General features: G+C 35.3%; 2 protein-coding genes across 2 annotated transcripts in view; both read right to left on the bottom strand.

The window, feature by feature from the left end:
* Window positions 1-274: 274 nt before the first annotated feature.
* Window positions 275-2,749, bottom strand: LOC126761859 (uncharacterized). Its single transcript, XM_050478285.1, has 7 exons — window positions 2,631-2,749; window positions 2,140-2,553; window positions 1,943-2,081; window positions 1,714-1,880; window positions 960-1,160; window positions 724-887; window positions 275-661 (listed from the first exon to the last, which is right to left on the bottom strand). The coding sequence occupies exons 1-7, from the start codon at window positions 2,683-2,685 to the stop codon at window positions 443-445; spliced, it is 1,359 nt and encodes a 452-aa protein (XP_050334242.1). The 5' UTR covers window positions 2,686-2,749; the 3' UTR covers window positions 275-442.
* Window positions 2,750-7,624: 4,875 nt separating this feature from the next.
* Window positions 7,625-27,929, bottom strand: part of LOC126761574 (palmitoleoyl-protein carboxylesterase NOTUM) — a 29,750-nt gene continuing 9,445 nt past the window's right edge. Inside the window, exons 2-4 of the mRNA XM_050477878.1 lie at window positions 10,027-10,648; window positions 9,353-9,856; window positions 7,625-9,286 (exon numbers count right to left, since the gene is read on the bottom strand). Coding sequence (XP_050333835.1) covers window positions 8,178-9,286; window positions 9,353-9,856; window positions 10,027-10,648 — 2,235 coding nt within the window. The 3' untranslated portion in view covers window positions 7,625-8,177. The remainder of the gene's footprint in view (window positions 9,287-9,352; window positions 9,857-10,026; window positions 10,649-27,929) is intronic.

The raw sequence follows: 27,929 nt of genomic DNA on the forward strand, positions 1-27,929 counted from the left end.
TTGGGTTGGTATTTCTCAGAGAAGAGACAGTGGCGTATTATCTGCTACAAACCCAAAAAACATGCTGCACAAGAGTAATTTCATTTCTGTTCTACTTTTCTAAGCTCAAAAAAATTTCATTAGTCAGCGGACAGCCACACAAAAGTATTTTATGGGTCAACCCACTTAATACCTAAGAATAATAGACTTCAAGCTTCAAAACCTAACTTATTGCTTATCAATTATGCATGTGTTATAACAAAGGAGACCCTCTACCCAATGAAGTAGGCTTCAATAAACTTTTAATATGCTTTATTCTTTGGTTTTCAAAGTAATGTTAATACATTATGGACTATAGCCAAAATTAGATACATTAGATTGCTTGAAGGCCGACTATGTGCAATACTCTTGCAAGCTATGTGCAACCGGGTGGCAACTCTATGCTACGAATTTTTATTTAACTTTAATTACTAACAATCTCAAAATTAACGAAATTCTTATTGGCCATATTGAAAGCCTTATGCATATTGGCATAAATGGCCACGTCGATAATATTTGTGTTACTGAAATAATCGAGTGCGACAACATTAGCGGTTAAGCTCCAAGGCCCCTTGAGCCAACTCGTAACTTTGGGGTTCAAAATGGCGGCACGTTCCTTGGCTGTCTCCAATTTATTGTTATTCTACAAGTGAATTTAGCGAAAAATATTAGAAACGAGAAAAGAAGAATAAACCAGCTACCAACCAAAGACTGTTCCATGCTACGTATAGCCTGAAAGATCCAACCTTCATTCTGTACCGGTGAATTATGCTTTTTGCTAAACAACAAACGCATATTGTCCAATGCCTCGGAGGTATTCATAAAAGCGGTGGAGAAACGTTTCCAGTTGGGGCATAATATTTTCGACTCTATAAAATTGAGCATAAAATAAATATTAAAGGTCAGTAGAACTAATTTTAGATGACGTTTAAAGAGCTTACCACTTTCCGGATATGGCAACTCCTGCACCGGATATAAAATTATTAGAAATTTGTTATTACTCCTTATCTCGTCAATAGTGAGCTCATAGCATGGCTTGGCTTCCTCGTGTGTACTTGTGTTTCGTGTGTAGACAATATCGCCGACTTCTTCGTGCAAAAGATGCAGCAGACTGCTATGACGTTCGGGATGCTTATAGAACCCTGTAATGAAGAAAATTAGAAAATTGAGTAAAAGAATGCTTCCTAAATTAGAACTTTAGTAAGTCAGGTTATATTTTTCGCGTTGTTCCGATATTTATACAGGATTTTTAACTTTTTTCGGCTATCTTGATATATTTTCGAGCCTTTGTGGACTTAAAAGGCGTATATTTACAGTCAGTTTGAGTTTTACTCTCGTCCCTTCGAAAAACTGTGGACAATTCCAGATAGATTCTTATATCTAGGGTAAATCCATAGTTTCATGGATCGGCATATTATTACTCATAACCTCTACAAGTTCGCGATTTTCGAAATTGCTTCTGCAATGGTTTCAGAATTTGTCGTCATTCCGCAGAATACTTGTATAAAAACAATTGAATATTAATCCCTTCGATTCGGTTTCGAAACTTACGGCTGGTTTAAAACTGGATAGGTAGGAATCCGTTTGACTCATTTAGTAATATTTTAGCCAATTCTTATTTTCACATATCGAATGACGGAACCAACAGAACGGATACAAATAAATCGAACAAAAAAGTATACATTTTGAACTTACCAATAGGAAACGAACTGAAGTCTAATATAACGACCTCATGAGACAGTTTTACGAAACGCTTAATATCCTTCAAAACATTCCTCAATGGGCGGACAAGCTTGTTCTCATTGACAATGCAGAAGTTATCGGCATTGTTCGAATCATAGACATCTACAATTTTATCAAAGCTAGAAAAGCAAAAAAGTATAACCAAAATCTTAAGCTTAATACCACTTCTAGCATCACAAACCCAATACTAAAGTCCAAATATCGCATGCCAAAGACCAATTGTGACCAGACATCGAAGTGTTGAGCTACCACATAGTCTTTAACCAGCACCGATTTGGTTTTAGTCAAGTTAGCGACATAAGCTGCCGAAGCGTGAGTACCTGTAACGAAACACCCCACAATTTAACCTCGAAATTTCCTTTAATTCAGATAGCTTACCTGGTATGAAGAGATCCTTCAAGGGCATTTGCGCTATATGCTCCAACTTGGACATCCAATTCGGTTGTATTTTTAAACATTCCACCGTCAACAGTTCACTACCATTGAAGCTGGCTACATAATATGGCAGACATTTACCCTTCGGATATTCGCTGGGCACCACATTCACATCATTACTATTCCAACCGGGCGGAAAGCGTAATTTACCGATTTTCACATCACTCAAAACCTTACCGGACGAGTTGGTTATGTCGGTTATACGCGCCTCGGGCTGTACGTATGTGGTTGAGGGATCTTCGCTGAAAATACCTATCCATTCGGGATGATCATGACATTCGGGACCCCAATTTACTTCGAGGTTAGCATCTTGCACAGTTTTGGCATCGAGCGAAATCGTCAAGTAGATGGGACAAGCTTGAAGGAATTTAATTCGTTGAATATATATTTTAAATGTAAATTTTGTATATATGTAAATTCTTCCTGGTGCTTACCTTGCAGCAGCAACGGCAAATTGTAGCAGATGAATAAAGAAAAGCTTAAATGCATGGCGTTTGTTACGTTCGCGCTGCTAAACTTGAACTTATTCTCAAATTGTTCTTAATGTCGCTCAATACGGTCGCCTAAAGTAAGAGTGGCTCAAGTGTGGAAATGTACCGAATTAAGCGCTAAGATACATGTATAAGTTGTGATATACAGCCTGGTTATATGGTTATTTTCCTTAGTTAGACTTAAGCTCTTTATAGAATTTAAAATTTTATTTGAAGTGAATTAACCTATTATTAAGACTATTGCAAATTAAGTTATTGTTGTCAACACTATGTAGAATAAAAATATAGCATAATAGGGGGTAGCAGCTCCCAGCAAAGTACTTTGATTGTATCCTGAATCGCTTTTGTTTTGTGTGCAGGTACATTGTGGTGTAAGAAAATTACTTCGCCGTGTCCTCCGGCCCATTATGGTCGTTTTTCGATCAATACATGTTTCAAAATGATAATTTGTTGTCTGTAGCGATTAGTAGTAACAGTTTCACCAGGTTTTAGAAGCTCATGATATACCACACCCTTCTGATCCATCCAATTATCCATCCAGAGTATTGCCTTCCTACCGAATCGATCTATTTTTGCAATCGATGTTGATCGTTGTCTCGAATTAATCTAGGATTTTTCCCGGTTTGGATTCTTAAAAAAAAATTAATTTTTCATCGCCAGTGACAATTCGCAGAACTGATTTTCTTTCGTGTCTTTGAAGAAACATTTCAGAAGTGTGTCTTCAGTTTTCCATTTATCTGTGATTCAATTCATGTGACAACCATTTTACACACTTTTGGATCTTTCCCATAGCTTTCAAAGGGTCTGAAACGATTTGTGCAATATTTAGCATGACTCCCATTTGCTTCTGACTCATCCTCTTCCAGATTCTTCATTTCTCACATCAAAATCGTTATTTCTGAACCGTTGAAACCATCTTTTACATGTTACGTCTGATAGAGCATGAGCACTTTTTTTTTTTTTAAAGGAAACAAAAAATTATTGATTTTCGCAAATCATCACTTTTCGGTACACAATTTGACACTTGCAATTCATTTTGTTAGTAAGTATCTTATATAAAATATATTTGAAAATAAAGTACGCTGTGGGCTTCAATGGAATCTAACTGAGTAATGTTTTACTTATAAATATTAAAAAAAAAATTACAGAAACGTGACAACCTTACAGGAACTTTACATTGTTTTCAAATATTTTTGACTAGTAGTTCGATTGGGATTTTGGAACTTAGAATTTGTCTATTATAAAATAATAAAACTATACAGGGGTATACGAGACATCCAATTCGGGTTCCTCATTTTTATTGAATATATAGATAGACAAATATTTTAAAATTTCTACATCGACCGGACTGGGCATTAAGACAGTTTAGACAAAACTTCCCAGGCTCTATTTTCCAAATGATCTTTAACCGGTCTTGCAACATGACGCCGAGCGTTGTTTTTTCAGCAATCGCTCGCTCAAAATTTATGACTTATTGTCGGCAGTATTCCCCATCAATGTTTTCACTGCCTAAAATTCATAATTTTTTTTGCTTGTTCTTGAATGTATTCGGCTGCTTTTGAACACTTTGAAAGAGATGTTTGAGTGACTACCAAATATGCTACGAGCTCTTCTTGTGTTTGGCAACAATTTTCCTCGAGTAATGCTTACAGTTCTCTCATCTTCAAACTATCTATCTAACTTCTATCCACCCACGACGTCCTTCGTCTTTCAAGTCAGAATCTCCACTTTTAAATCACGCAAACCACTTCTCACATATTTGCTCAACCAGAGCGTGTTCGATCAACTTCATCGAAAATACTAGAGTTCACTGGAAAAAAAATTAGAAAAAATTTTAAATTTATTGATCCAAAAATTTTGTGCACGTATTATGGTATCTTTTAACTGTATTTTAGAACTTATTATTAGTAAAAATATTTATTTGGAAAGCAACTCCATCAGATCTTCTTGAAAAAGACGTTTTGCGGTAACCAATATATCTCTGAACTGGATCCTTTTTATAAATTTAGTAACGCAAATCGAAAGAAGAAAATGACGGTTTAAAAAAAATCGATTTTGACCAAAATTTAGGCCTAATATTGTTTATAAAAAATACTTATCGATGAGAAAAAATCTTCATTGAATTACTAAAAAATATATTTAAAAAGCTGGTGTTAAAATTTGAGACTAATCAGTTGAGCCGTTTTCGAGTAATGTTGGTCACCGACTATGAAATCACCATTTTGAAAAAACGCGTTTAAAGTTTGGCCTTGTACGAGTACTTCCGAGCACTCTGAAATGCCTTTTCAAATTTGCGTGTAACTTCGAAAATATTCACCGGAACAATATGATATTTTCTGTTTGTATTCTTAAATATATATACATGCATTAAGAAAATAAAATAAAAAAATATTTTTTTTTGAAAATTCTAACTGTATATAACTTTTAGCAAAAGCACCTTTTCAGAGGCAAAGTTTGACATAAATATTTGAGGGAATATTTCAGTTATTTGTGGTATTGGAATAATGGAATAGAAATCAAGATACACCTTCCTTTTTTAGACCGATTTCAATAAAAATAATAATATTTTGTTCTAATATTTTTTGCTAACTTTTTTCGAATCATTTGGCAAACACCCTGTTTTATCAATTAAGGATGAGCCTGACTTTTGCTACTATTATTAAATGTCAGCAGTAAACTTTGTTCGTCATTTATTTAAAGTCTGACGCAATAACAAAAGCGTCAGTAATTCCATTTAAACTCGTTTATCAAATCTGCGCCAACTGATAATGATTTGCGTCGCATGAAACAACGCTGTGATAACGGTAAACAATGAAATTATGAAATTAACTATTTGAAGGCTTCAGAGAAATGAAAAGTCATTGCAAATCAAGTGAAAATAAAAATATTTTGCAAAAAGTGCTGAAATCGTGACGAGGAGAGTGCGAAGAGAGCCTGCTCAACTGATTTCGGCACAGTGCTTACTAAAGAATTTTATTCTAGAGTTCGGTTATAGTTTTTCGTGAATATTAAACGCATAATAAAAAATATTTATTTCTATTTTAATTTATCATTTATTTTTCTTTTAAATATAATTTTATATTGTTTATTTTCGCTCATTTCAACAAACATTAATCGTACTTTTTCACGCTCACACAACAATTCATCATAACATTTGACTTAAATACTAAAATAATTAAGTACTTTTATAATTACTGTGTTAAAAGTATTAAATTACCTATTAATTAAAATTTAAATTTTTTTAGAAATTATTATTTTAAAGTAATATTAAACAATAATTTACAAATGTAAATATTTACAAATATATTCGAGTTTATAAATTAAATTAAAAAAAATTAAATTTAAATGTAAAAATAAATAAATAGGAGCAAAAAACTATACAAAATGAAGGAATGCAATATTTTAAGTTTCTGTGTGTGTTTTTGTTGTAATGAACTTCATTGTTATAATTGAAAGAGTTTTACAGGTACAAAATAAATATGCTAGCATAAATAATATTTAACTATTTTTTCACTAAACGTTATGGATGGTTGTAGCAGAATTGTGATTTCATGCATAAAAAAGTGATATGTATATATTTATATTGTAAATACTCATAAATATATGTAATTGGCTTGGTTTTTCATTTTCAATTTTTTGCTTTGCTTAGAAACACTCTTTCTTGTACCCGAATTCGATCCTTCAATGCCTGTGCGTTCTGCTAATATTTTTATTGCAAATGTGACATATATAGTATAACAGTCTAATTAATTACAATTTTAAATAACATTTTAATTTTTTAATTAATAATTTTTTTAAGTTCTATTGAGGTAGATTTATGATCGAGCGTCAGTTGCAAACAAGTATTGATTTCATATGCTGCTGCATAATTAAGTACATTTGCTATATAATTATTGTGTAATCATAACATTGTTGGTAATTAATTTTTTTGATTTCGAAATTAATTTTTTTAAAAAGTATTAATTATAATTGTTATTTTTTGCTTTTTTGTATTTTTTTCTCATAAAATTAATTATTTTTTTTAATTCGAAATTAATTTTTTAATTATTGTTAATTATAATTATAATTTTTTTTTTATTTTTTGCTTTTTTTATTACATTTATGTTTTTTTTGTAAAATTAATTTCTTTAATTGTTAACAATAATAATTTAATTAAGTAACAGTCTCATTGTTGCATTTTGTGTTTATATTCATTCGTGTATATAGAATGTTATTATTTTTTTTTTTGCTTTTTTGTTTTTCTTAGATTTTGAGTATAATGTGATATTTCGAGTTATTTTTATTATAAATGCGTTGTTAGCGGGTGAGTTCGAGTAGCATTATTTAACTAATGAGTCCATAATTATATGAGCATAACAATAGGAATAAATTTTTTGTAGATTTTGGAGCAATTCATTTTTTTATAAAACGCCGAATTTTTGTAATAGAAAATAATTACATATGTTAAAAAACGAAATTTTTAATTTATAATTTAATAATTAAACAAAATCATTTTAATAATTTTAATTATTTTAATTAAAATAATTATTAATAATAAAATTAATTAATTTAAAAAAATTATAAAATTTTTTTTATATTGCATTTTATTAATTTTATAAATTTAAAATTTTCTCTTCCTCTCTATTAATTTTTGTTTTTGTAATTTATTACTACAAGATTATACATATTCATAAAAAGCGGAATTTTTGGAATTGAAAATTAGTATAGTAAAAAAATTTTATAATTTAAAATATTTGAAACAATTTTTTTTCTTTATATGGAAAAAAAAATTATTTATTACTATTTTTTTATAACAGGCCAAAGTTTTTGAAAATTAATGTATTAAAAAATAAAAAAATTAATTTTAAATAAATAAAAAAAATAATTAAAATAATTAAAAAAAAATTTTTTTAATCAATTAAAATATTAGAAAATTTAGTTTTTTTAAATTGTATGTATATTGCATATTATTAATTTAATACAATTTTCTCTTCTCTATACACGTGATAAGCGCTCATAAACTCTCTGGCTCTCGAACTCACTCATTGCTTTGTTATGTTTTTTTGCGAATATTTCTGTTTACTCATTTTGGCTTAAAACTTATGCATATAACTGAAATTAAACTAAAATCGCTTACAACAAAAACAATAAATTAGCTTTTCCTAACAACTGGGTACAATATTTGTCTTTAAGTAATTACCAAAAATACAAAAATACTATAAAACACAACTTACAGTTGGAAGCAGAAAACGATTTTCAATATATAATATATGAAATGCATATGTATGTATATCTATCTTTAGAGCTCATACAACTTATTTGCCAACACTGTGCCTCAACCGCTGCATACACGCACACAACACTTACGTTATTAATTTGAACTTTGAACTATTTACGACTTAAGCAACTAATATTTACAAATAATTTATGAATACACAAGCACACATACACTGCCACACACACACACACATACACACACGTACAAACAAGCACTTGTATTTACACCGACGATCAGCTCGCCTGTTGCGTCAGCAGATTAATCAGCTCGGTGCGATCCATATTGCTCAGGGTCTGCATGTCAATGCCCAATGCCGCGGCAACGGCTTCGATGTCCAGACCGAAAGAGGTGAGCAGCTCGAGGAAGCGCATCTCTTCGCCGGTCAGCGGATTCGTGACCATCGGGCAGGAGTGATTGCATTGCGGCCAACTGCAGCGCTCGAGCAGGCGTAGCGCGCATTTCTCGGGCACGCGCGGCACACGATTGCGGCGCATGTGTCTTTTTTGTAGGTCAAATTGGGTTGTCGTCTCGATGGCTTGTTCGTCGTGCTGCAGCTCATGTTGTCGTTCGAATTTGCCGCTGTTTTGTAGCTTCAGTTGTTGTTGTTGACGTTGCTCTTTACGTTCCTTACGTGACTTGTGGCCCGGTCGGTGTTTACGCTCAACACCATTTGCTTTCGGTTTGTTATGTTGACGTTGTTTTTTGTTGGGATGTTGTTCGTATAATGCGGTGGCGTTGTCGTTGGGTGGCAAATTGTTGTTACGTTTGCGTTCTGCTTCGTTACGTCGACGCTCGTGACGATTGCGTTGTTTGTTCTTGTTGCGTTGTTGTTGTAGTTTACGTTGACGCCGCTGTTGACGTTCGTGACGTAGTCGCCGTCTTTCTTCACGCTCGGCTTTACTTAAGCGGGGACGTGTACCATTTTGTGGCTCGTAGTTGTTGTTATCTTTCTTCCCTTTGTGTTGTTTGGGTATACGGTTCTTATGCGGGATTCTTTGATGTTCGTTGTTGGAGCGATGGCGCTTTTGTTCGGTGTGCTCCAAATGGTTTTGTTTAGCGATGTTGTGTCGTCTGCGGCGTGGACGTGTCGAATGCTCCCAGCAACGGAGAGCCGATGGTAAAGAGATGTCATCGATTTTAATATTGATCCAATCGCGTTTGGAGAGCACAGCATGGCCGATGCAAGAGGGCGCGAATACGCCCGTGACGTTGTCTAAGGAGGAACGTAGCGCGCCGCCCATTTCATGTATGTAGTTCCACTGTTGGGGCGTAACTGGTGCGCCTACATTATCGGCGCGCATTTGTGCTTCATCGAACAGCCATTGAAAGACGAAGAGTGGTGCTGTGTATTGAGAGAAATATTCATTAATGATATGCGAAGTTAGCGGAAAATTAAGTTTGCTCTTACCTTTTAGCGTTGGATACAGTCGATAACCGAAATAACAACGCCAAGGCTCTGCTTGATATTGTTCAACGCAAGCTTCCGGCAGTGATCCTTGCCACATCTTCCAACCTTGACGCACCGCCTCACTGGAGCCGACTGTAGCTGGTGTGTAGGGTTCACGATCGAGAAACCAACCCGAGTCGCTTACACCACGCACAGTCACCATGAGTTTGCGTTCCTGTTGCAGATAATTGGTTATGCGATCTAAGTTCAGCATAACACCAAGACCGCCTGCCGACGAACCGACTAGCAACAATTCCGCACCCGGTATACGTCCTAAGCCGAGTGGTATTAGTTCGGCGATGACGTTGCGTAAGATTACAGCACCCATAAAGCGAAACTTCGCGTTCTCGTCGATAGTGTCGCGTGTACCCGACCACGAATCGCTGCTGCAGTAGGGCACGAGTACATGATTTGCACTATGCCAATAGGGATTCTCTTCCGGTAAAGGTGAGAGTATGCCACCAACTGTAAAATAAACACAGAAATTGTTTTAATTCCTTAAAGAGATCACAAAAATTATAGAATGCAGCGAGCGCGGTTTGAATTGGAAGAGGTGTGATATTAAACTAGCTACGCTCTTAGCAAGCGCTGAGAACGGATTGTTGGCGCTCTTCAAATATTAATAAAATACTCACCATCACGTTTCTCGGGCCACTGCGTCGACGTCATCAAGTGGCGCAGCCGCAACCAACGCGCACGACATGAGCGCGCATCAAAACAATGCCAACCGCCCTCCAGGAACACAATCCATTTCTTTGAATTGGGATTTTTGCGCAAATAGAAACCAGCGCGCGAGCCATCATTACACACGACTGACATATTATTGAATTGTACGAGCTTTAGCGCGCGTCGGTTCTCCACCACAGGTGTGGCGAGTTTAGTTGTGGCGCCTAAATCGAGCGAATTTCTCTCGTTTGCCGACATCATAATATTCGAAGAGTTCAAAAAAGTACCGGATGCGGCCGCGTTGCCCACCAGCGATTCCGCTATTGGCGGCGTTGCCACTAATGCTGTTTTCGCTGCTCGATGTGGCTTTGCGGAACGCGCATATGTCGGCTGTATTAACGCCAAGCAAAGTAATGCGATGAACACGCTCTGTAGCACTAATGTTATGCATTGAACTTTGTGCGCCGCTAAGTAGGCAATGCTACGCTGTGGGCACAAGCATTTGTGGATTGTTGTGGAACATAAATGATCACTGTGTTGGCGCTGACTGCATTTGATCTTATTAATTGTGTTGCAGCTTGAGTTGTTGTGCTGTAAGTGGAGAGAGAAAGCAAAATATTAAAATTTTATAAAGTCACAGTGAGAAATACAGAGCGCGCATGAGAGGGGAGAGAGAGCGAGATTACTAACAAAAAAAGAAAAAAACAGAGAGAGAGCGCGCTATAGCAAAAGCGTGAGCACGTGTTGTTATGATGAACACTAGCATATTTACACGCGAGAGCACACCATCAAAAGTCAAACGCGAATCGCAGAAACAGATTGTAGTGAATGAAATTGTTTCCGAAGCCGGCTGACATTAAACAGCGTATACATATAGTATATACATACATGCCATGTGTATGTTGTGTATATGCATGAATATGCCAGGCGCTAGTCTACAATTGTTGTTTATTTTCATATTGTCTTGTCGCATGGCACTTCCGCAACACCGGTATTAGCGATAGCGTTTATATAAAACTTTTTTAATACATACAAACACACTCTTATATATACAAACATATGTATATTGACTCGTCAAAAAAAAAAATACAAAAATACTGTTGATACTTTTGGTATATTTTTATTTACTTCGAGATCAAATTTGACCCGGACTGGCCCATTTAAAATGCGCGTCGAAACCGAATCGATATGTTTTTTTTTTCTAAATTTGTACACCTTCTAGGTTTGTTTGAATTTTGGCCATGGAAAATAATTTAAAAAAGTCTTTATTTGAAATTTGTGTTTCCAGTGGTTTTGGGGAGTCTAGTAAAGTAAAGTATTTGAGTGGTACATTTAGTGAAGGTCGAGATGTCATCGAAAACTTGGCTCATGTGAGTCGTTCCTTCTCTGTTAAAGACTATAACATCGAAACAGTCAAAGAAACAGTGCTTGAAAAGAGAAAGCAGAAGATCTCCAAATTTATTGTAGATCAACTCAGCACATTTTGGTTAATGTTCTAAGAAGGTAGGTTGAAAAAGCCGATGAAATTATGAAAAAGATTGACCAGGACCGTCACATAAGCAGCCATAAAAACGCTAAGAAACTTAATATTCATCAGCAAACGGTTTTGAACTATTTAAAAATAGCTGGCTACAAAAGGAATTTCGATGTTTGGGTACCACATAAATTGTCTGTGAAAAATTTAATCGATCGAATTAACATCAGCGATTCTTTGCTGAAACGAAATGAAATTGAACAATTTCTGGAACGAATGGTAACAAGAGACGAAAAGTGGATTAAATACGAAAATAATGCGCGAAAAAGATCATGGTTCAAGCGTAGTGAAGCTCAACAAATGGTCGCAAAGCCAGGATTGACGCCTTGAAAGGTTATGCCAATGTTTAGTGGGATTGGAAAGGAATCATTCACTATGAGCTGCTCCAGCCTGGTCGAACGATTGATTCTACATTTTACTGTCAACAACTGATGAGATTGAAGCAAGCAATTGAAAAAATGGTCAGCACTGATCAACAGAAAGGGCTTCGTCTTTCATCAGGACAACGCTAGACCACACATTTCTTTGATGACTCGGCAAAAACTGGGAGAGCTTTGCTGGGAAGTTTTGATGCATCCACCATATAGCCCTGACCTTGCATCATCGGACTACCATTTGTTTCGGTCAATGCAGAACTCCCTTAATGGAGTAAAGTTGGCTTCAAGAGAAGCCTATGAAAATTACTTATCGCAGTTTTTCGCTGAGAAACCAGAAAAGTTTGAGACTGATGGTATAATGTCTCTAGATGAAAAATGACAAAAAGTGGTCGACCAAAATGGTACATATTTGGTTCATTAAAGTTCATTAGTTTGATTAGAAATACGAAAATACTTTTTCGACTACGCATTATTAACCGTGGGCATGATTAACTTGGGAGTCTACTTTGATGAGGTTAGAACAGATTTGCTTTAAAATACCGACTAAAATGCGTTAAAATATAGTTTTTGTCAGTCCGGGTCAATATAGTACATATGTATGTAGGAACATTGCTGCCATCTTCAACTTCTTCGTTTTATTAGGTAATACTTGTATTGTCTGCAAGTTGTCGTTGTTGTTGCTGTTGTTTTTATGTTGTTGTTATTGTTATTGCTTTTGGTTTTTTTGTAATTCACTGCTATTGCTTTCATATGATTGTTTCTTGTACGATGTTTTTTCCTCCGCTTTGGCGGAAAAACTTGCTTTGATCAAAAATGCGAGCAAGAAGCTCTGCGATAAGATCAAAGAGGTTTACCGCCTCCTTAAAGAGATACTCGCACAAAGCCAACAACAACAACAACAACAACAGCAAGTAGAAGAGCAGCAGCAGCAGCAGCGGCGGTAACAACTACAAACACACATACTCATACAGACAAACATCGCTACAAAAGCAATTACAACAAACAATAAACGAATTGTAATGAAAATAAAAACAATAGCCATGAATTTGTTGTTGCTGTTGCTGTTGTTGTTTATTATAATAACGCTCTGGCGTTGTAAATGTTGTTGTCGCTTTATTGCTGCGCGCCGGACAACAGCAATATGCCGCAGTGACCAACAACAACAATCACATGTATTGGCGAATATTTTTCGAAAGCAGCAGCTGCAACAACAACATAACAGCAACAACAGCGACTGCTGCAATAACTGTAATTCATTGAGGTGCAATTCATTGCGAATAACCGTCAATATTTTTGCAGCCATTCGAGTGGAAAGCAATTTTTCGCTGTCATTTATTGAATGACAGAGAATGGGGTATGGACGCGGGGTCAGTGGGTTGGCTGAGGAGTGCCGTCTGCTGCACCGAACTCTTATGAATTTTTTTGCGTTGCTTTTTGGTTCTCTGCTTTGCCTCTTTGTGTGCATGTGTGTGTGTAATTTGTTTGTTTGTTTCCTGCCTTCGCCGCATTCGGTAAGGGCAACAGCAATTTTTATAGCTGTAAAATAGGTGACAGCAGGTGATTCCTGACCCAGTTGTTGGTGGTTAAAGGAAGTCTCACATTAAAGTCCATAAATAGCGCGGCAAAAATGTGCATTCCTTTGAAGTAATAAGAAGTTGATGTTTTTTTCCTAAAATGGTCGAAACGTAGCGTAGCAAAGCAACTGTTCTTTTTATACCCTGAACAGGGTATATTAAGTTTGCCACGAAGTTTGTAACACCCAAAAGGAAGCGTCGGAGAACCAATAAAGTATGTCATATATCAGTATGTTGAGCTGAGTCAATTTAGTCATGTCCGTTTGTCTGTCTGTCTGTATATATACATACGAACTAGTCCTCAGTTTTTAAGATATCGTTTTGAAATTTTGCAAACGTCATTTTCTCTTCAAGAAGCTCATTTGTCGGAACTTCCGATACCGGACCAGTGAAACATATAGCTGCTAAACAAACTGAACGATCGGAATCAAGTTCTTGTATGGAAAGCTTTCACATTTGACGTGGTATCTTCACGAAATTTGGTATAGATTATTTTCTAAGGCAACAATGTAATCCCCGAAGACATTGTTCAGATCGGTTAACTATAGCATATAGCTGCCATACAAACTGAATAATCAGATTCAAATTCCTATACGGAAAACTTTTTCATTTAACAATATATCTTCACAAAATTTGGTATGAATTATTGTTCTTCGAAATATTTGACGTGGTATCTTCACCGAAAATTTGTATGGAAAACTACATTGGATTACTGCTTAAGATAATAACATAATCTCCGAAAAAATTGTCCACATCGGATGACTATAGCATATAGCTTCCCTACAAACCGAACAAGTTACTAAAAGAAATGCACCTGTGAAGGGTATATTAGCTTCGGTGCAGCCGAAGTTAACGTTTTTTCTTGTTTTTAATTTATATTAGTTCAAATGAAATTCGGTTTTATTGGAACTTAAGGAAAGAGTTCTTAAAGAATCTTTAAGAATTCATGTATTTTTGGCTTCAGTTCCACTTTAAACTATTTTACTACTTATGTTGTCAAATTCATGTTTTTGTTATATATGTATTGCCATCCAGTGCTATCTAGCGATTTTAAAATTCTTCAGATTCATTACATAAATATCAATAGAAGAAGTCGGTTGTAGGACTGTATTCTAATGGATAACCCATGAAGAGGTACTTTTTTCAATAGCACTTTAGTGACAGATCACGCGTGAGTCGTGTCAAGCTATCATGTTTTTTGTTTAGTATTACAAATTACAAAATCGTTCAACTTTCTTTCGCTTAACTTGTGCTCAACACAATAGACCTACTAAGCATGCTACTCACACACAAACACCCATCGTGGGACCTAGCATTCATTATTGGATAAAATTCGACCGAGTAGACCACATCCAATACGCAGAAAAGAAAATATAGCAGCCGTAGCTGAGAGTGTTCACGAAGACCGTGGAGGGTCGATTCGGTGCCGTTCACAGCAACTCGGGCTGACGTATGGAACGACTAGGTTTATTTTACGTCGAGATCTGAGAAAATCAACCTGAAGAGATTCAAGAGCTACCATTTTATCTAGAAAAATCAACGGTTTGGTGTGGTTTGTGAGCCGGTGGAATCATCGTCCATATTTCTTCAAAAATGATGCCGGTGAAAACGTAACCGTCAATGGCGACCGTTATCGCGCCATGATAACCGACTATTTGATGCCTGAAATTAAAGCTCGTGATCTCGGCGACATTTGGTTTCAACAAGACGGCGCCAAGGTCACCAAGATCGTGCGATATCACGAGCGAATATGTAAAGTCTAAAGTATATGCGGACAATCCCGCTTCGATTCAGGACTTCGAGCAAAACCTTACACGTGTCATACGCCAGTTACCGGTCGAAATGCTCGAAGGAGTCATCGACAATTGGACTCAACGGATGGCCCATCTGAGACGTAGTCGCAGCCAATATTTGAAAGAGTGTTAATCTTCAAAAAACAAATGTCAAAGATTGTTTTTTCGAATGATAATAAAAGTTGAAGTTTCTGTGTTTTTTCCTTAAAAAAGTAGGGAACCTCGAAATGGATCAGTCTTTAGTAGGGACATTTCTTTCCAATCATAAATTTGTATATTTAAAAGCTTTGAAAAGTGAAAAACTAGAATATTAATAAAAAAATTTTCATATAACGACAACAACTTTGAATGAAAATAATACCACTGGGGTACCGTTTTCAGAATATTTTCTGTTTTCCAAGAATTCGCCATGTAAAAACTCTACTCTAAACTGTTCCAAAGTTATGGTATTTTTAATGAAAACAGATTTTTTTAAGTGTGGGAACTTTGAGTGCTCATAGAGGTCTTTTAAAATTTAAATAAAAATTTTTGCTTTCAGTGATGTTTTTTTCTCTGTACATATGTAGATTAATTTTTAGTTCGTGATCTTCCTAATATACAAATACATTATATATATATTATATATATTTATATATATATGTTTACGCGAGTACTTAATAAATAATTTCGTGGGCAGTCAAAACAATTTGCGTAAAACAAAGTCCCAAAAAACCGCTATCAACGTCATCACACGTACCATATCAAGTACGATGCCCCAAAAACAACAACAACAATCGCAACAATGAAAAATAAACAACAATACTAACAAATACTGTAGTATTTTTGCTGTAATAAAAATAAACCAAGTTCAAGTGGCGGCACAAACGCTTTGATTTCATTTTCCAACGCGTTCCTCGACGCTTGACTTCTCAGACCAAAAACAAAAAGAAAAAAATAAGCACAGTGCATTTGTATGTATTGTTTTTTTGCTATTGTGATTGTATTTGTGATAGCGCAAAGCGTTTGCCGAGATTTTACTTTCAGATTATTGAGTTTGGACTGTTACTACGCCAGTGAAACCAAATTAGGGTGGGTTAGTTTAACTTTTAATGTGCCAGAGGAACGAGAAGGGTGAGAAAAGTAGAGTAGAAATTCATTGGTAGGAGACTTGTGTATTTTTCTAGAAACTTCTTGGTAGGAGACTTGGGTAGTTTTCAATTTTATTGCACGCCGAAATGTAGGCAACGTTTTGAAGAATATGAAACCAAATTCGTATCAGAAATTTTTGCAAATAAAACACAGCAAAAATAGTTATATAATATACTATTTTTTAATCAAAAAAGACAAATCAATACATTATTTGCTTTTCTGCAAATATTGCATACTGACTACTACAATTAGTCATATATTGAAATCAATTGATCTTTGCGACAAAGCGCTTCAAAGCCGCCAGTAAGAAAAACAAAAACTAAAATCAACAATAAGCTCTCCACATTTTATATTTGCGATGAGTGCTTAACAAGTTAAGCTGAATTATCGCCGCGTTTCCGAAATAAAAGTGCGAGCGCGAAACAACAAAGAGCTGAAATTGAAATCGAAATCGACTGAAACCGAAAAATTGCCACAAAAGTACTTATATTTTTGCCTGCGCCAGCCAACTTGAGTGACCCAGACAACAAAAGAGTCATTAACAACAACGATAACAGCACACAGGTGTATGCGCGTGCATGCGCATGATGAAAAACGATAATACGAAAACCAGAATTGGGCGCGCGCGCACACGCAAAAATGAAATAAAACAAATGCGAGCGGATTGTGACCCGATCGCTTTGTCGGCATGGTAATTTGTAACCAATTGAGGTCATATATACTGCGCGTCTGCGTGTCATGTCAACGAACTGCCCGCCATCGATCGATAACCAGCTGTGCTCTGCCACGTTGCGCTACATGTAATGCGCGCGCGTTATGTGCAAACGTGCGTCAATCGCGTGAGGAATCGAGCGCGCAACGAATGAAAATCTGTGCGCGAGCTCTGCGATATGTTCTCAACGCACATATCTACTTACAGCAAAGGCAAGCAGGTGACCAAAATTCAAAAAAAAGGAGAGAGTCCAAAAACACTGAACACTGTTTGGCATATCAATCAACGCGCGTGTTTGACGTGCGCTACAAATTACAAGCAACAAGTGGTATCTTTGGCTCAAGGCAAAAAACGCATACTTGCGCATATTTGAGTTGCTGCCGCGCAGCCGCAATTGACACGGACACATCAGCGCGCTTTAAAAGCTGACCGGTAGTTGGCAGCATCCAGCAGTCATCTGTCAGTCAATCAGTCAGCTGAACTGTCAGCTACTGGCAAAATGTATGATCTGCTTACAGCGCGCAGCAGCAGCGCCGCACCAATAACTGTCATTGTTTGCCGCCGCAAAACAATTCCAAGTAATCCTGCCGCGTTGCTGCGCCGTTTTGTTATAAGCACCGCCGTGTCGCGTAGCGCTTTGGCATGCGTTTCACACGCGCATCCCATTTTTGTTTCGTTGTCATCGCAATTCACGGAAGCAGCTGACAATGGTGAACAGCAGCAGCTTCAACTGTGGTGTGGCAGCGTACGTGACAGATCGTCGTCAGTCTTGTGTTGTGGCGCATTGACGCTCTATAGACTCAAAAGTAGTCTGCCTGTATTTTCACGCTGTTATCAGAAGCGCAAGGCAAGCGGTTGACTGATCATGCTGCGGCATGAAATACCCTCGTTTGCGTTTTGCGCTACCTTTGGTCTTCCGCAACTCTTTGCTCTGTCGCGCTGCGCATGCCTTTGATCATAGCGATCATCAATAAATTACCGGATTCCTCAAAGTGTTTTGCCGACATGACAGTGGAGTTGCCTTGCCGCCAGGTAACTAACTATATACATACGCGTGTGTGTGTATATGAAATGCCACCGAAATGAGCGGTTCGCCAACCAGTTAACCAGGCTCCGCGTACTCACATTCGTACACAGACACACACACTTCCATTAACATGTTCGCTTGCATCCAGACGCGCTGTGTGTTGGCGTCCGCGCCGCCGCGTTGCTGTTGTTGATGCAACGGTTCGCGCACAATCATGATGTAATTATTGTCAGTCAGTCAGCTACTGTCAGTCCGTCAAAGTAGGCGCAGCGAGCAGTCGCCATGCCAAGCCAGTGCTAGTACAACTCATTCACGCTGACAGTGCATCCTGCCGTCGCAGGCGCGCAGCTACACTGCCTGCGGGCTGTCACCGCGAGCAGCTGTTGGTTTGTATAGTAGCGGCTGCAGCTTTTTTTATTATTATTATTTATCATTTCATGTTTGCACTTAACTTCGTCGTCGGCAGTTTAGCATAGTTTCGTTACACATTTTTCCTTTATTTCCATTTGTAAGTGGAGCAAAAATGCTGCCGTGCGCCTTTTTCCATTTCAATTGCGCCGGCAAATAAATGCCACAATGTGACGCTCAAAAGTTGAAAGCGTTAAATGCTGACATTTCGCTGACGGATGAATGCGGATGTGATTATTATTTTCCTTTGAGCAGTGCTGGCGACATTTCATTGCAGCTGCGCTGTGAGGCGACGCTTCTTTGCTGTTTGCGTTCGTGTGAAATTGTACACTTATCGATTACTTACGTTCGGCTTCTGTTCTTTGTTGCGTCTAATCAAAAGTGCAATTGAAGGCGCTTCTTGATAGCTTCTTCTTCATTCTTGGTAGCTAGTAGTACTATAAATATTGTTGATGTTTTGAAACGGTGTTCATGGTCAGAAAAGTTTTAGTATTAACTTTTTCTACTGTCCGAAAGACTAGTGAGATAGAGAGAGAGAGAGTTCTAAACAACTCGTCGGTGGGACTCTGCGTAGTGATAACAAGCACCATGATGGGAAGATGAAGTACAAGGCAATCGATGCCTTTTTTGCTCTCTCTTCGATATTCGGCTTCCATGAAAGCTTCCTATCCAGATTGAGCCCTAGGTATTTCACTGTGTCCGCAGTTTGCAGACGTTGAACTGTACGTTGAATGTCTGGTTTAAGTATTTACGTCTAGACATTAGTTCAGTGGTGTAAACCTAAGTCTTATATCTGGTCTTCTCGAAATGAACAACTACGCTTCGGGAACCATGATACAGTAAGTAATAGGTGAGCTAATGGCAAAGTTTCTTCTATAACAACAAAGAATTCTTTTAAAGATATACGTTTCCAGATTTGTTATGTTATGTAACGGGTCGTTAACAACGGTGGGGGTATTAAGAGGTAAACCTTACGAAAAAGCGCGTTAAGAGGACAGTGAGTGGGAGTGAAAAATATAATAGAAAGAGAGTAAAGCAAAGATGAGATAAATTATTTACGGAAAACTTATAAAAAAAAAGATAGGAAAAATAATAAAGCGAAGACAGAAAAGTAAAAGGAAATAAAAATAGATTAAAAGAGAAAAATAAGCAAACACTGAAGAAAAACGAAGGTGAAACGATAAGATATACAATAAACAAGTAGTAAATGGAAATGAGGAAAGAAAAGTAAGAAAAGAAAAGAAAAGCAAAGGACAAGACAGGAAAGGAAAGGAAGGGAAAGAAATGAAAGGAAATTAAAGGTAAGAAAAAGAAAAGAAAGAAAAAACAATAAAGAAGTTGTAAATGGAAATGAAGAAAAGAAAATGACAAGATAGGATAGTATAAAATAGAAAATGACAGGATGACATGAGAAAATGTAAGTAAAGTAAAGGAAAGGAAATGAAAGGAGAGTAATGGAAATGAAAGGAGAGGAAAGGAAGGGAAAGAAAACACCAGAAAAGTAAAGAAAAGAAAAGAAACGAAAAGAAAATTAAAGAAAAGGAAGGAAAGGAAAATAATAGAGTAGAAAAGGAAGGAGAATGGGAATAGAAATGGGAATGGGAATGGAAATAGGAATATTAATGGTAACAGGAATGAGAATGGCAATTGGAATAGAAATAGGAATATGAATATGAATAAGGATAAGAATAGGATAGAAATCGGAATAGAAATAGAAACAGAAAGGGCTGGAAATTAGCTTAAACTGTAAGAAAGACTTCAGAATTTTTTTGAAATCTTCACTCGTGAAGCAATCTTGTTTTTTATAAGATTTCAGATTACTACAATCACTTGTGGTGTATAAATTTTGAAATTGGTTCGGGAATAAAATCAAACAGACTTTTCTTCAAAGCCAAGCGCTTTTCCAAATTGTTACTTTTCCAAATGAAAAATTATAAAAAGAACATATACAATTTAATAAAGCAAAGCGCTTCTAAAACACGCCAATGCCTAAAAGTGCTTTCAAGTTGCAGTATAAAATTCAATGTATTGGTACTAAAATCTGTACTTTGTTTGAAAGGTGTAATTAATCCTCAATTATCTGCTTTGATTACATTTTAAAATGACCAAAGCGAATCGAGTCGTTTATATTTGGATACACAGCGTTGCAGATAAATTGTTGAGAGATCCATCAAAGCGCCTTTGAACTGCCTACACACACAACAAAAACAACGAAAATATACAAGTACATATATGTATTTGAGCGTGTAATGCACTTATAATTGACAGCAAATTAATTGTCTAGCTAACCCAGTAGGGAAAACATAAAGCGACGGCGAAACGCAAGAAAGCTGTTGTTGTAGAAAATGCAAATTAACGCCATGGATGGAACAACCTTACAAAGTAACGCTCTGTTATTTATTTTAATTTTTTTTTCAAACTTTATTTTCAAATTTCTTTTCAACGCCAACACGCTTTCCAGCAGCACTCCACAGCGCTCGCGGCTGTCGACGTCACAGCACAACGCCGCGTCGTCAATCGTCATCAACGGCGTTGCGGCATTGTTGTTGCTGCCACTTTGACTAGTTCATTTAGCGGCGCGTAAATAACCGACGAAATCGCTTCAAATCTTCAATCGAATCATGCTGGCTTTGATCTTTGCCGCCACTTTGGCCGGTTGGATAGCCGATCAGACGACTAGCCGACAGTTTATAGGCCGCATGCGCCAAATTAATCTCGTAAGCAAAACAAAACCAATAAAACAAAGTAATCAAAAGCAAAGCGAACAAAAAAAAAGAGGCAATGAAAAAATAAACGTGTAAATTTGAAAAGAAAATAAATATAAAACAAAGTACAAAAGACACGACGGTAGACGTGGTGAAACAAAGCAAGAAATAAAGCGAGAAATCTAAAAAAATATTTGCTGCATAACTTTAAAACAAACCGCAAAAAAACTGACAGAAATAATAATAAAAAGTAAAAATTAAAAGCGACTTCAATGTGAAATGAGCGGCGTTTGGGCGACAAAAACAAACAGCCTACGACCATTTAAATACCTAATTAAATTCAAATCAAATCAGCCATATTTCAATTAACAGCGCTTTCTGATTAAGTGATTAGACGACATTCGAACAATTTACATAAATAAGATTTAGTCTTTGTGGCGCCAGAGCAGCGCATTTATTATGAATATTAATGAGATTATCATAGCTGCCCAGTTGAGTCGATTTGAAGTCGGTTTTGTTGGCTGTGTGCGCTATGACTTTACGGGGCGTAGAGAGTTAGCGATCAATCTTCATACTGTTGACGAGCTTTCACTACTTAGGCTTTTAGGTTGTTGAGCTTTTAAATAATTTTTATACTGTTACTACTGCTAGTTCTAGAGTAGCGGCTTTTAGTTTAGTTCACAGAATTGTTTATAGTTCTATGGTCAGATTACAGATCTCTATTGATTCTGGATTGCCCAGCAATTTGCAAAGGCAGGCTCAAGACCCTATGGTTCATCTACATGGACAGGGATCACATCATCATCTCAGTCGCGTCCAAAAGCTCCTGGAATTGTTAAGGATGCTGGATGTTGTTGACCATCTGTGATATAGTGGATGGCAAAATAGAACCTAGGTAGCAGTGCGAAACCGCAATTTTGCTATCTATCTATCTAGATCTATCTTGCATCTATTGGAAAGCTCATAGGATACAGAAATATGTTTATGAATCTTATAGATCAAGCATGTAGGTTGTGGTTTTTCACAAATATAATTTTTCACTCTCCGCTCCGCGTTCATATACTGAAAATAAAATTCAAATTTTGAAGAATTTTGTTTTTAGAGAACCATATTCAATGATTAATGAAGAATTCATTAAATAGCGAAGATACAGAGTTATTTTATGACAATTGTAATAGAAGATTGTGGTCTACTGTATTATAGAAATCGGATCAAAAAACTCAGTATACCAATATTAAAGTCTAGGACTTAAACTATAGAAACTTTTGCAACTATAAATAGAAGACGTGGAATTCCATGAGAGATAGTTAACTTTAACTTTAATCTGAAAATTAACCACATTCGATGTAAAATGTGGGTCTTCTTTGAACAAAAAAACAATAATAATGCTATTTCTCCGATTCTAATAACAAAGGAAGAGCACTTAGCGCCATAGCATTCTGAAAAAAAATGTGTAGTTAAATTATATTTAGACGCATATAGTTAGTTTCTAAACCGTTGCTGGTTTGTGACTTAGCTTTTTCCTTATCTGTGAACCTCCCTTTAGCTGTCTCCGGAGAGCAAAAATATTTTTTCAGAAAACATCTTTTAACGACATTTTTTTAGAAAAAAATTTAAGTTAAATTTTAGGATCTTACAATTCAAAGGATCCTAGAATTGGGTTTAGAGATAGAATTTTCGAAAATCGGCACAGGTAAAAATTAACTCTTAGAAAGGGTTGTAGAAACCGTAAAAACAACCAAAAGTATTTAGAGGTTAGGAACTGGTCTATTACTATATGTCACGTGATGAAACATTCAAGAGTTAACATTCTTAAGAGAGTATATGATCTTATTCTGGCTGCTCCAGTTAACTATACTTTTCGTCTCCTTTTGTTAAAATCGAAATCAAGGGAGCTTTAGTTAAAGGAATCTGTTTTCTGAATTCTGTTGAACGGCAAAAATCGGCGATTTTACATATTTTGTCGGATACAAATTGCTGAAGCTGTATGAAAGAAGGCGGGGTACAATCATTTAGACATATTCTTCTGATTTGTCCAGGTTTTGAAAGATTGAGGTTGACATATTATCGGAGAATATGTCAAAATTTTAGAGATTGATATTAGCTTAATAAATTTGTGGTAGGTACAAAACGCTTCGGCGATATCCAAGAGTCTGGTGTTGCTTGCCTTAGAGGCTTACAGCAGTTCAAGTGGGGTCATGAGACACATTTGATGCTAAGATCCACCCTATGACCTAACTTAACCTAACATAATTTCGCATCGAATCTTCTTCCTCATCTCTGACGACTTCAATGATCTCAACAACAAAATATTAAACACACCGCTAACACCTTTTCCCATATATTTGCCTTCAATATTATACAGCGATTTCCACACAAAGTCAAGGTTTCCCCACTAGGCACAGAAATATGTATGTACAACAACAATAACACTGAGCAAAGTGCAAACTAGAATCAGCGATAGTCAGGCGCCACTGAAAACCAATCATCTGGCAGCAGCGAGAGTTATTTTGCAGCAATTTTTTCTAATCTTATTTTTCATTTTCTTTCTATGACATTTTATCAACATTATCATTAAGCGAACGCGCGTGGTGTTGTTGCCGGCGCTGTCCGGGTAGGCACCGTGACACCACTCAAGACCGCTCGTTATGAATTCCGCGTTTGAAGTTCGCCGCCATGCGCCGCAAATGCTACGCGGCATACCACTTACATGTTAGCGATAATCAAAACTGAATTTCTACTACCGAATGCAATGCGACGTTGTTGCTGTTGTTGTTGCTGCTGTTATTGCTGTTGCTGTCAGCTGCCACAACGTTTGCAATTTCTTGTTTCTGCTGTTGTTATAGCTTTGCTCTCTTGCACTTTGCGCTCTCTCTCGGCTAACTGTGCACACACTCTTCAATTGCGCGGTTCAACACGGCGTATGAGCGCTCCGCCGCCTTAGAAGCTGACTTGCTAATTCGTCTCATTCGACGATTGTAAATACGTTGGAGCGTGCACACACACACTCACATGTGAAATATGTAAATTCGTGCCTTTGCTCATTATTTTCTCGTTCGTTTGGTGTAGCTAATGCGTGCTAATTGCTTTTATGCACAACACCTAAAGTCAAAGTCAATATTCGTCGGCTGCGTCGCCGTCGTGATTGTGAGCTTGCGCGCTTGCCGCGGCTAATAATAAACCAATTAGCGTTCAATTCGGCGAAGCGCCTGTTGCTCAGCCCATTTCAAGCGGCGCGCAGCGAAAGCTTCAGCTTCGATCAATGAATGATGTATGTGGCTGGGTGTGTGGGTTGGTGCGCCTTGGCTGCGTTTGCCAGTGTATTGATTTAAGAAATTTGCAAGTCGGCTGCGCAGCTAAACGTGCTTGAGTTAACTTTACAAGCATTTTAGGATGCCGACAAAGGTGGCTGGGATGTAAATATGTACAATTATGTATGTATCAGAGATAAACTAGATAAAGACGAAACTAAGAAAGAAGTATGGAGTTGAAGTTTGAGGATGAGAGTTCTGTGGGTATAAACTATAGTGGGTATATAATTTTTCAAAGTATTTTTTAAAAATAAGAAGATTTATAAAACCATTACAACAATCATCGGATATGTCACTAAGCTACTACTTGATCTTTTGAGATTTTGTAACATTTTTAAACTTTGCTTGTTCATAACGCAAACTTAATGCTTAAAAAAGCAGCTGCACTAATTAGTTATGCGCCTGGATGTATGCAAACTTCTGTATAAGTCTCCGTTATCAAAATCAGTTGTTGAATAATTGTTTATAATTACAATAAGCTATTATTAAATATATCATTTTCGCTGCTGTTCACTGAATAACAAAAAATTTTAAGAAAAATAAAAAATATTATGGACTAATAGTATAATATCATTGTAAATAGTATAATAACACTCAGAAAAATATTTTTCAAAAATGGCAACATAAACAAGTTAGATAATTGGAAATATATTATTATGGGTGTTTTTAGAAAGTAAAACTATAAAAAATATTACTACAAAAACCAAAAAACGTCAGATTTTTTAAGAAAATATTTTTTTCATTATTTTTTTTTTTATGGAAAACATGTTTAGAAAAATATTTAATATTTTTTAGGCAAATTTTTTTATTAACTGAAAACTGTTTTATTTTTTTAATAATTGTTTTTTTTTTTTATTTATCAAGAAAATATTTTTATTTTTTTATTAAAGAAAAATATGTGAAACATGTTTTGGGAAAATAATTAATATTTTTTGAGGAAATCTTTTTATTAACTGAAAACTATTTTCTTTTTTAAATTTTTTTTTGATTTTTTTAAAAAAATATTTTTTATTTTTTCTTATAAAAAAATATAATATGTAAAACATGTTTTAGAAAAATTCTAAATATTTTTTGATGCAAAGCTTTTTATAACTAAAATCTATTTTATTTTTTCAATAAAACTTTTTTGGAAAAATAACATTTACATTTTTCTGAAATTAAAAAAAAAAAATTTTTTATGTAATACTTTTAGCAAATGAAAAATATTTTATTCAATTAAAAATACTTTCTAGTTTAATTAAATAATATATTCTCAGTTAAAATATTGATTAGAAAAAAATTAAAACAATAATACTGGCGTTTTTTAAATAATGAATTATTCAAAATATAATTACAAAAATCGAAAGTTAAAAAAACTTTTTTTAAACAAGTAATTTAGTAAAATATATGGTTTTTTTAATTTTTTTTCTTCAATTTTTTTCCTAATAGCAAAAATATTTTCAAATTTTTTTTGTAAGAAAATATATTTTTTTTAACTAAAAGTATTAAGTAAATTTAATATTTTTTAAATTTCAACAAATTAAAAGAATTCCATGCAAATTAAAATTGTTTTTGTGTGTAATTAAAAAAAATAAAACAAAACAAAATAAAAAAATAATAAAAAGAAATAATAAAGAAAATAAAATAAAAAAATAAAATGATAAAAAATAAAATTAAATAAATTAAAAATGGTTTAATCAAAAAATGTATTTTTCTTTAACTATAAAATAGTTTCTTTTAAAAATATTTCTTTTTGCGTTAATATACTATTTTTGTTTCACTATTATTATTATAGTGTTTTTTTTAAATTTCTTAAGTTTTGAGAAAAAAATGTAACTAAATTTTTCAATAATACTATTTGCGTTCACTGTTATTATTATTATTATTATTTTTTAATTCATAAGTGTTGAGAAGAAAATGTAAAAATGTTTCATCAAAAAATACTTTTTTTTAAATAAAGTTTTCTTTAAATATTACTTTTTTTGCAATAATATTGTGCTTTAGTTTCACTACTTTTATTATTATTTTGTTGTGTGTTTTTTTTTTTTAATTTTAAGTTTTGAGAAAAAATCTGAAATTGGTTTAACTATAAACTAGTTTCCTTAAATATTTTTTTTTTTCAAAAATATACCTTTTTCGTTTCTATATAATATTACTTTTTTTTAACCAATTTTGAAATTTTTAGTAGAATTTTTTTTTTATAAAAAATATTTTGTTTTAATAAATGCTTTGATTCACATATACAAGATTATATAAAATGATTAAGCTACTTATAGTTAACCATAATTTTTGTTCCATTATTGAAACACGCAACAACATTAATTAATAATTAATAACATTATAAAAAACTACAGAAAATTCATTAAATTCAATAATAATAAATATAGTTTTAAATGAAAACAAACATAAATTAACATTGCAGTGACATGGCTACCTACATGCACACCTACACACATATCTACACCCAAGCATATAAAATCAATGCATAAATTATTGGCGAGCGGCAAAGCACTTGCAATCAACTATAATTCAAATAAATAATGTTTGCATCAAATACTAATTGTTCCAACCTTTTGCTAATCGACTTTAATCGATGGCGCCGCAATAAAAATATTGCGCTGCGAGCGGCGCTGCCAGCGGCACTTCACAGTTCAAAGCCAGCTTCATGGAATCGCTTGTAAATTATTGAAAATGTAAAGTGAATTGAAAGCCGCTTATGCCGCCACTGCACTTTTAATTAATTTATACACCTGCCAGCGTTTACTTGTCTTGATTTCAATGCATTTTATTGTTGTTATTACTGCAACAAGGCACATGCATGTGGCGCTTGCCGCATTCCACACACACTCATGGCTTCCAGCAATAAATATACGCTTGTGATTGCCGCTTTTAACCCGCCCAATTAACGCCGTTTAAGCGACAGGTATGCAAATAGCAGCGAGTCTTCTAGCGTTTTATGGCTGCGCTCATTAAAGCCAAGTTTAACTGTCAAACGCTAGCGCGCGGCCGCTTTGCTGCGTCGTGATTTGTTTCGCCTGCTGATTTTTGCTAATTTTCGCAAGTGCTAATTTATGGTTATTTGCATTTAGTTGTGTTGTTGTTGTTGTAATTGTGCTAAGTTGTGCTTTTAAGTGCGTCTAAATCTGTGCATATTCTGTTGTTGTTGCTACTGGCATATATAATGTCCACGCACTCGTTTTTTGTTTTCTTCCGCGCTCGCCAGGCATTTACCTAACCTGCCTGTATGTTTGTCTTATATTACGTTTTTTTCTACTTTTTCCCATACTTCTTCAGCATCAGTCTTCTTGTCCAATGCGCATTAAA

This window comes from Bactrocera neohumeralis, chromosome 6 (genome assembly GCF_024586455.1).
Source record: "Bactrocera neohumeralis isolate Rockhampton chromosome 6, APGP_CSIRO_Bneo_wtdbg2-racon-allhic-juicebox.fasta_v2, whole genome shotgun sequence".
In the NCBI taxonomy this organism is placed as follows: Eukaryota; Metazoa; Arthropoda; class Insecta; order Diptera; family Tephritidae; genus Bactrocera; species Bactrocera neohumeralis.

Bases quoted from the DNA above. Each gene is read 5' to 3' on its own strand.
- LOC126761859 (XM_050478285.1), bottom strand. From the start codon at position 2,685: ATGCATTTAAGCTTTTCTTTATTCATCTGCTACAATTTGCCGTTGCTG. The intron at 2,554-2,630 runs GTAAGCACCAGG...AATTCCTTCAAG, and splicing joins TTTGCCGTTGCTGCTGCAAG to CTTGTCCCATCTACTTGACG. The intron at 2,082-2,139 runs GTAAGCTATCTG...GTTTCGTTACAG, and splicing joins GAAGGATCTCTTCATACCAG to GTACTCACGCTTCGGCAGCT.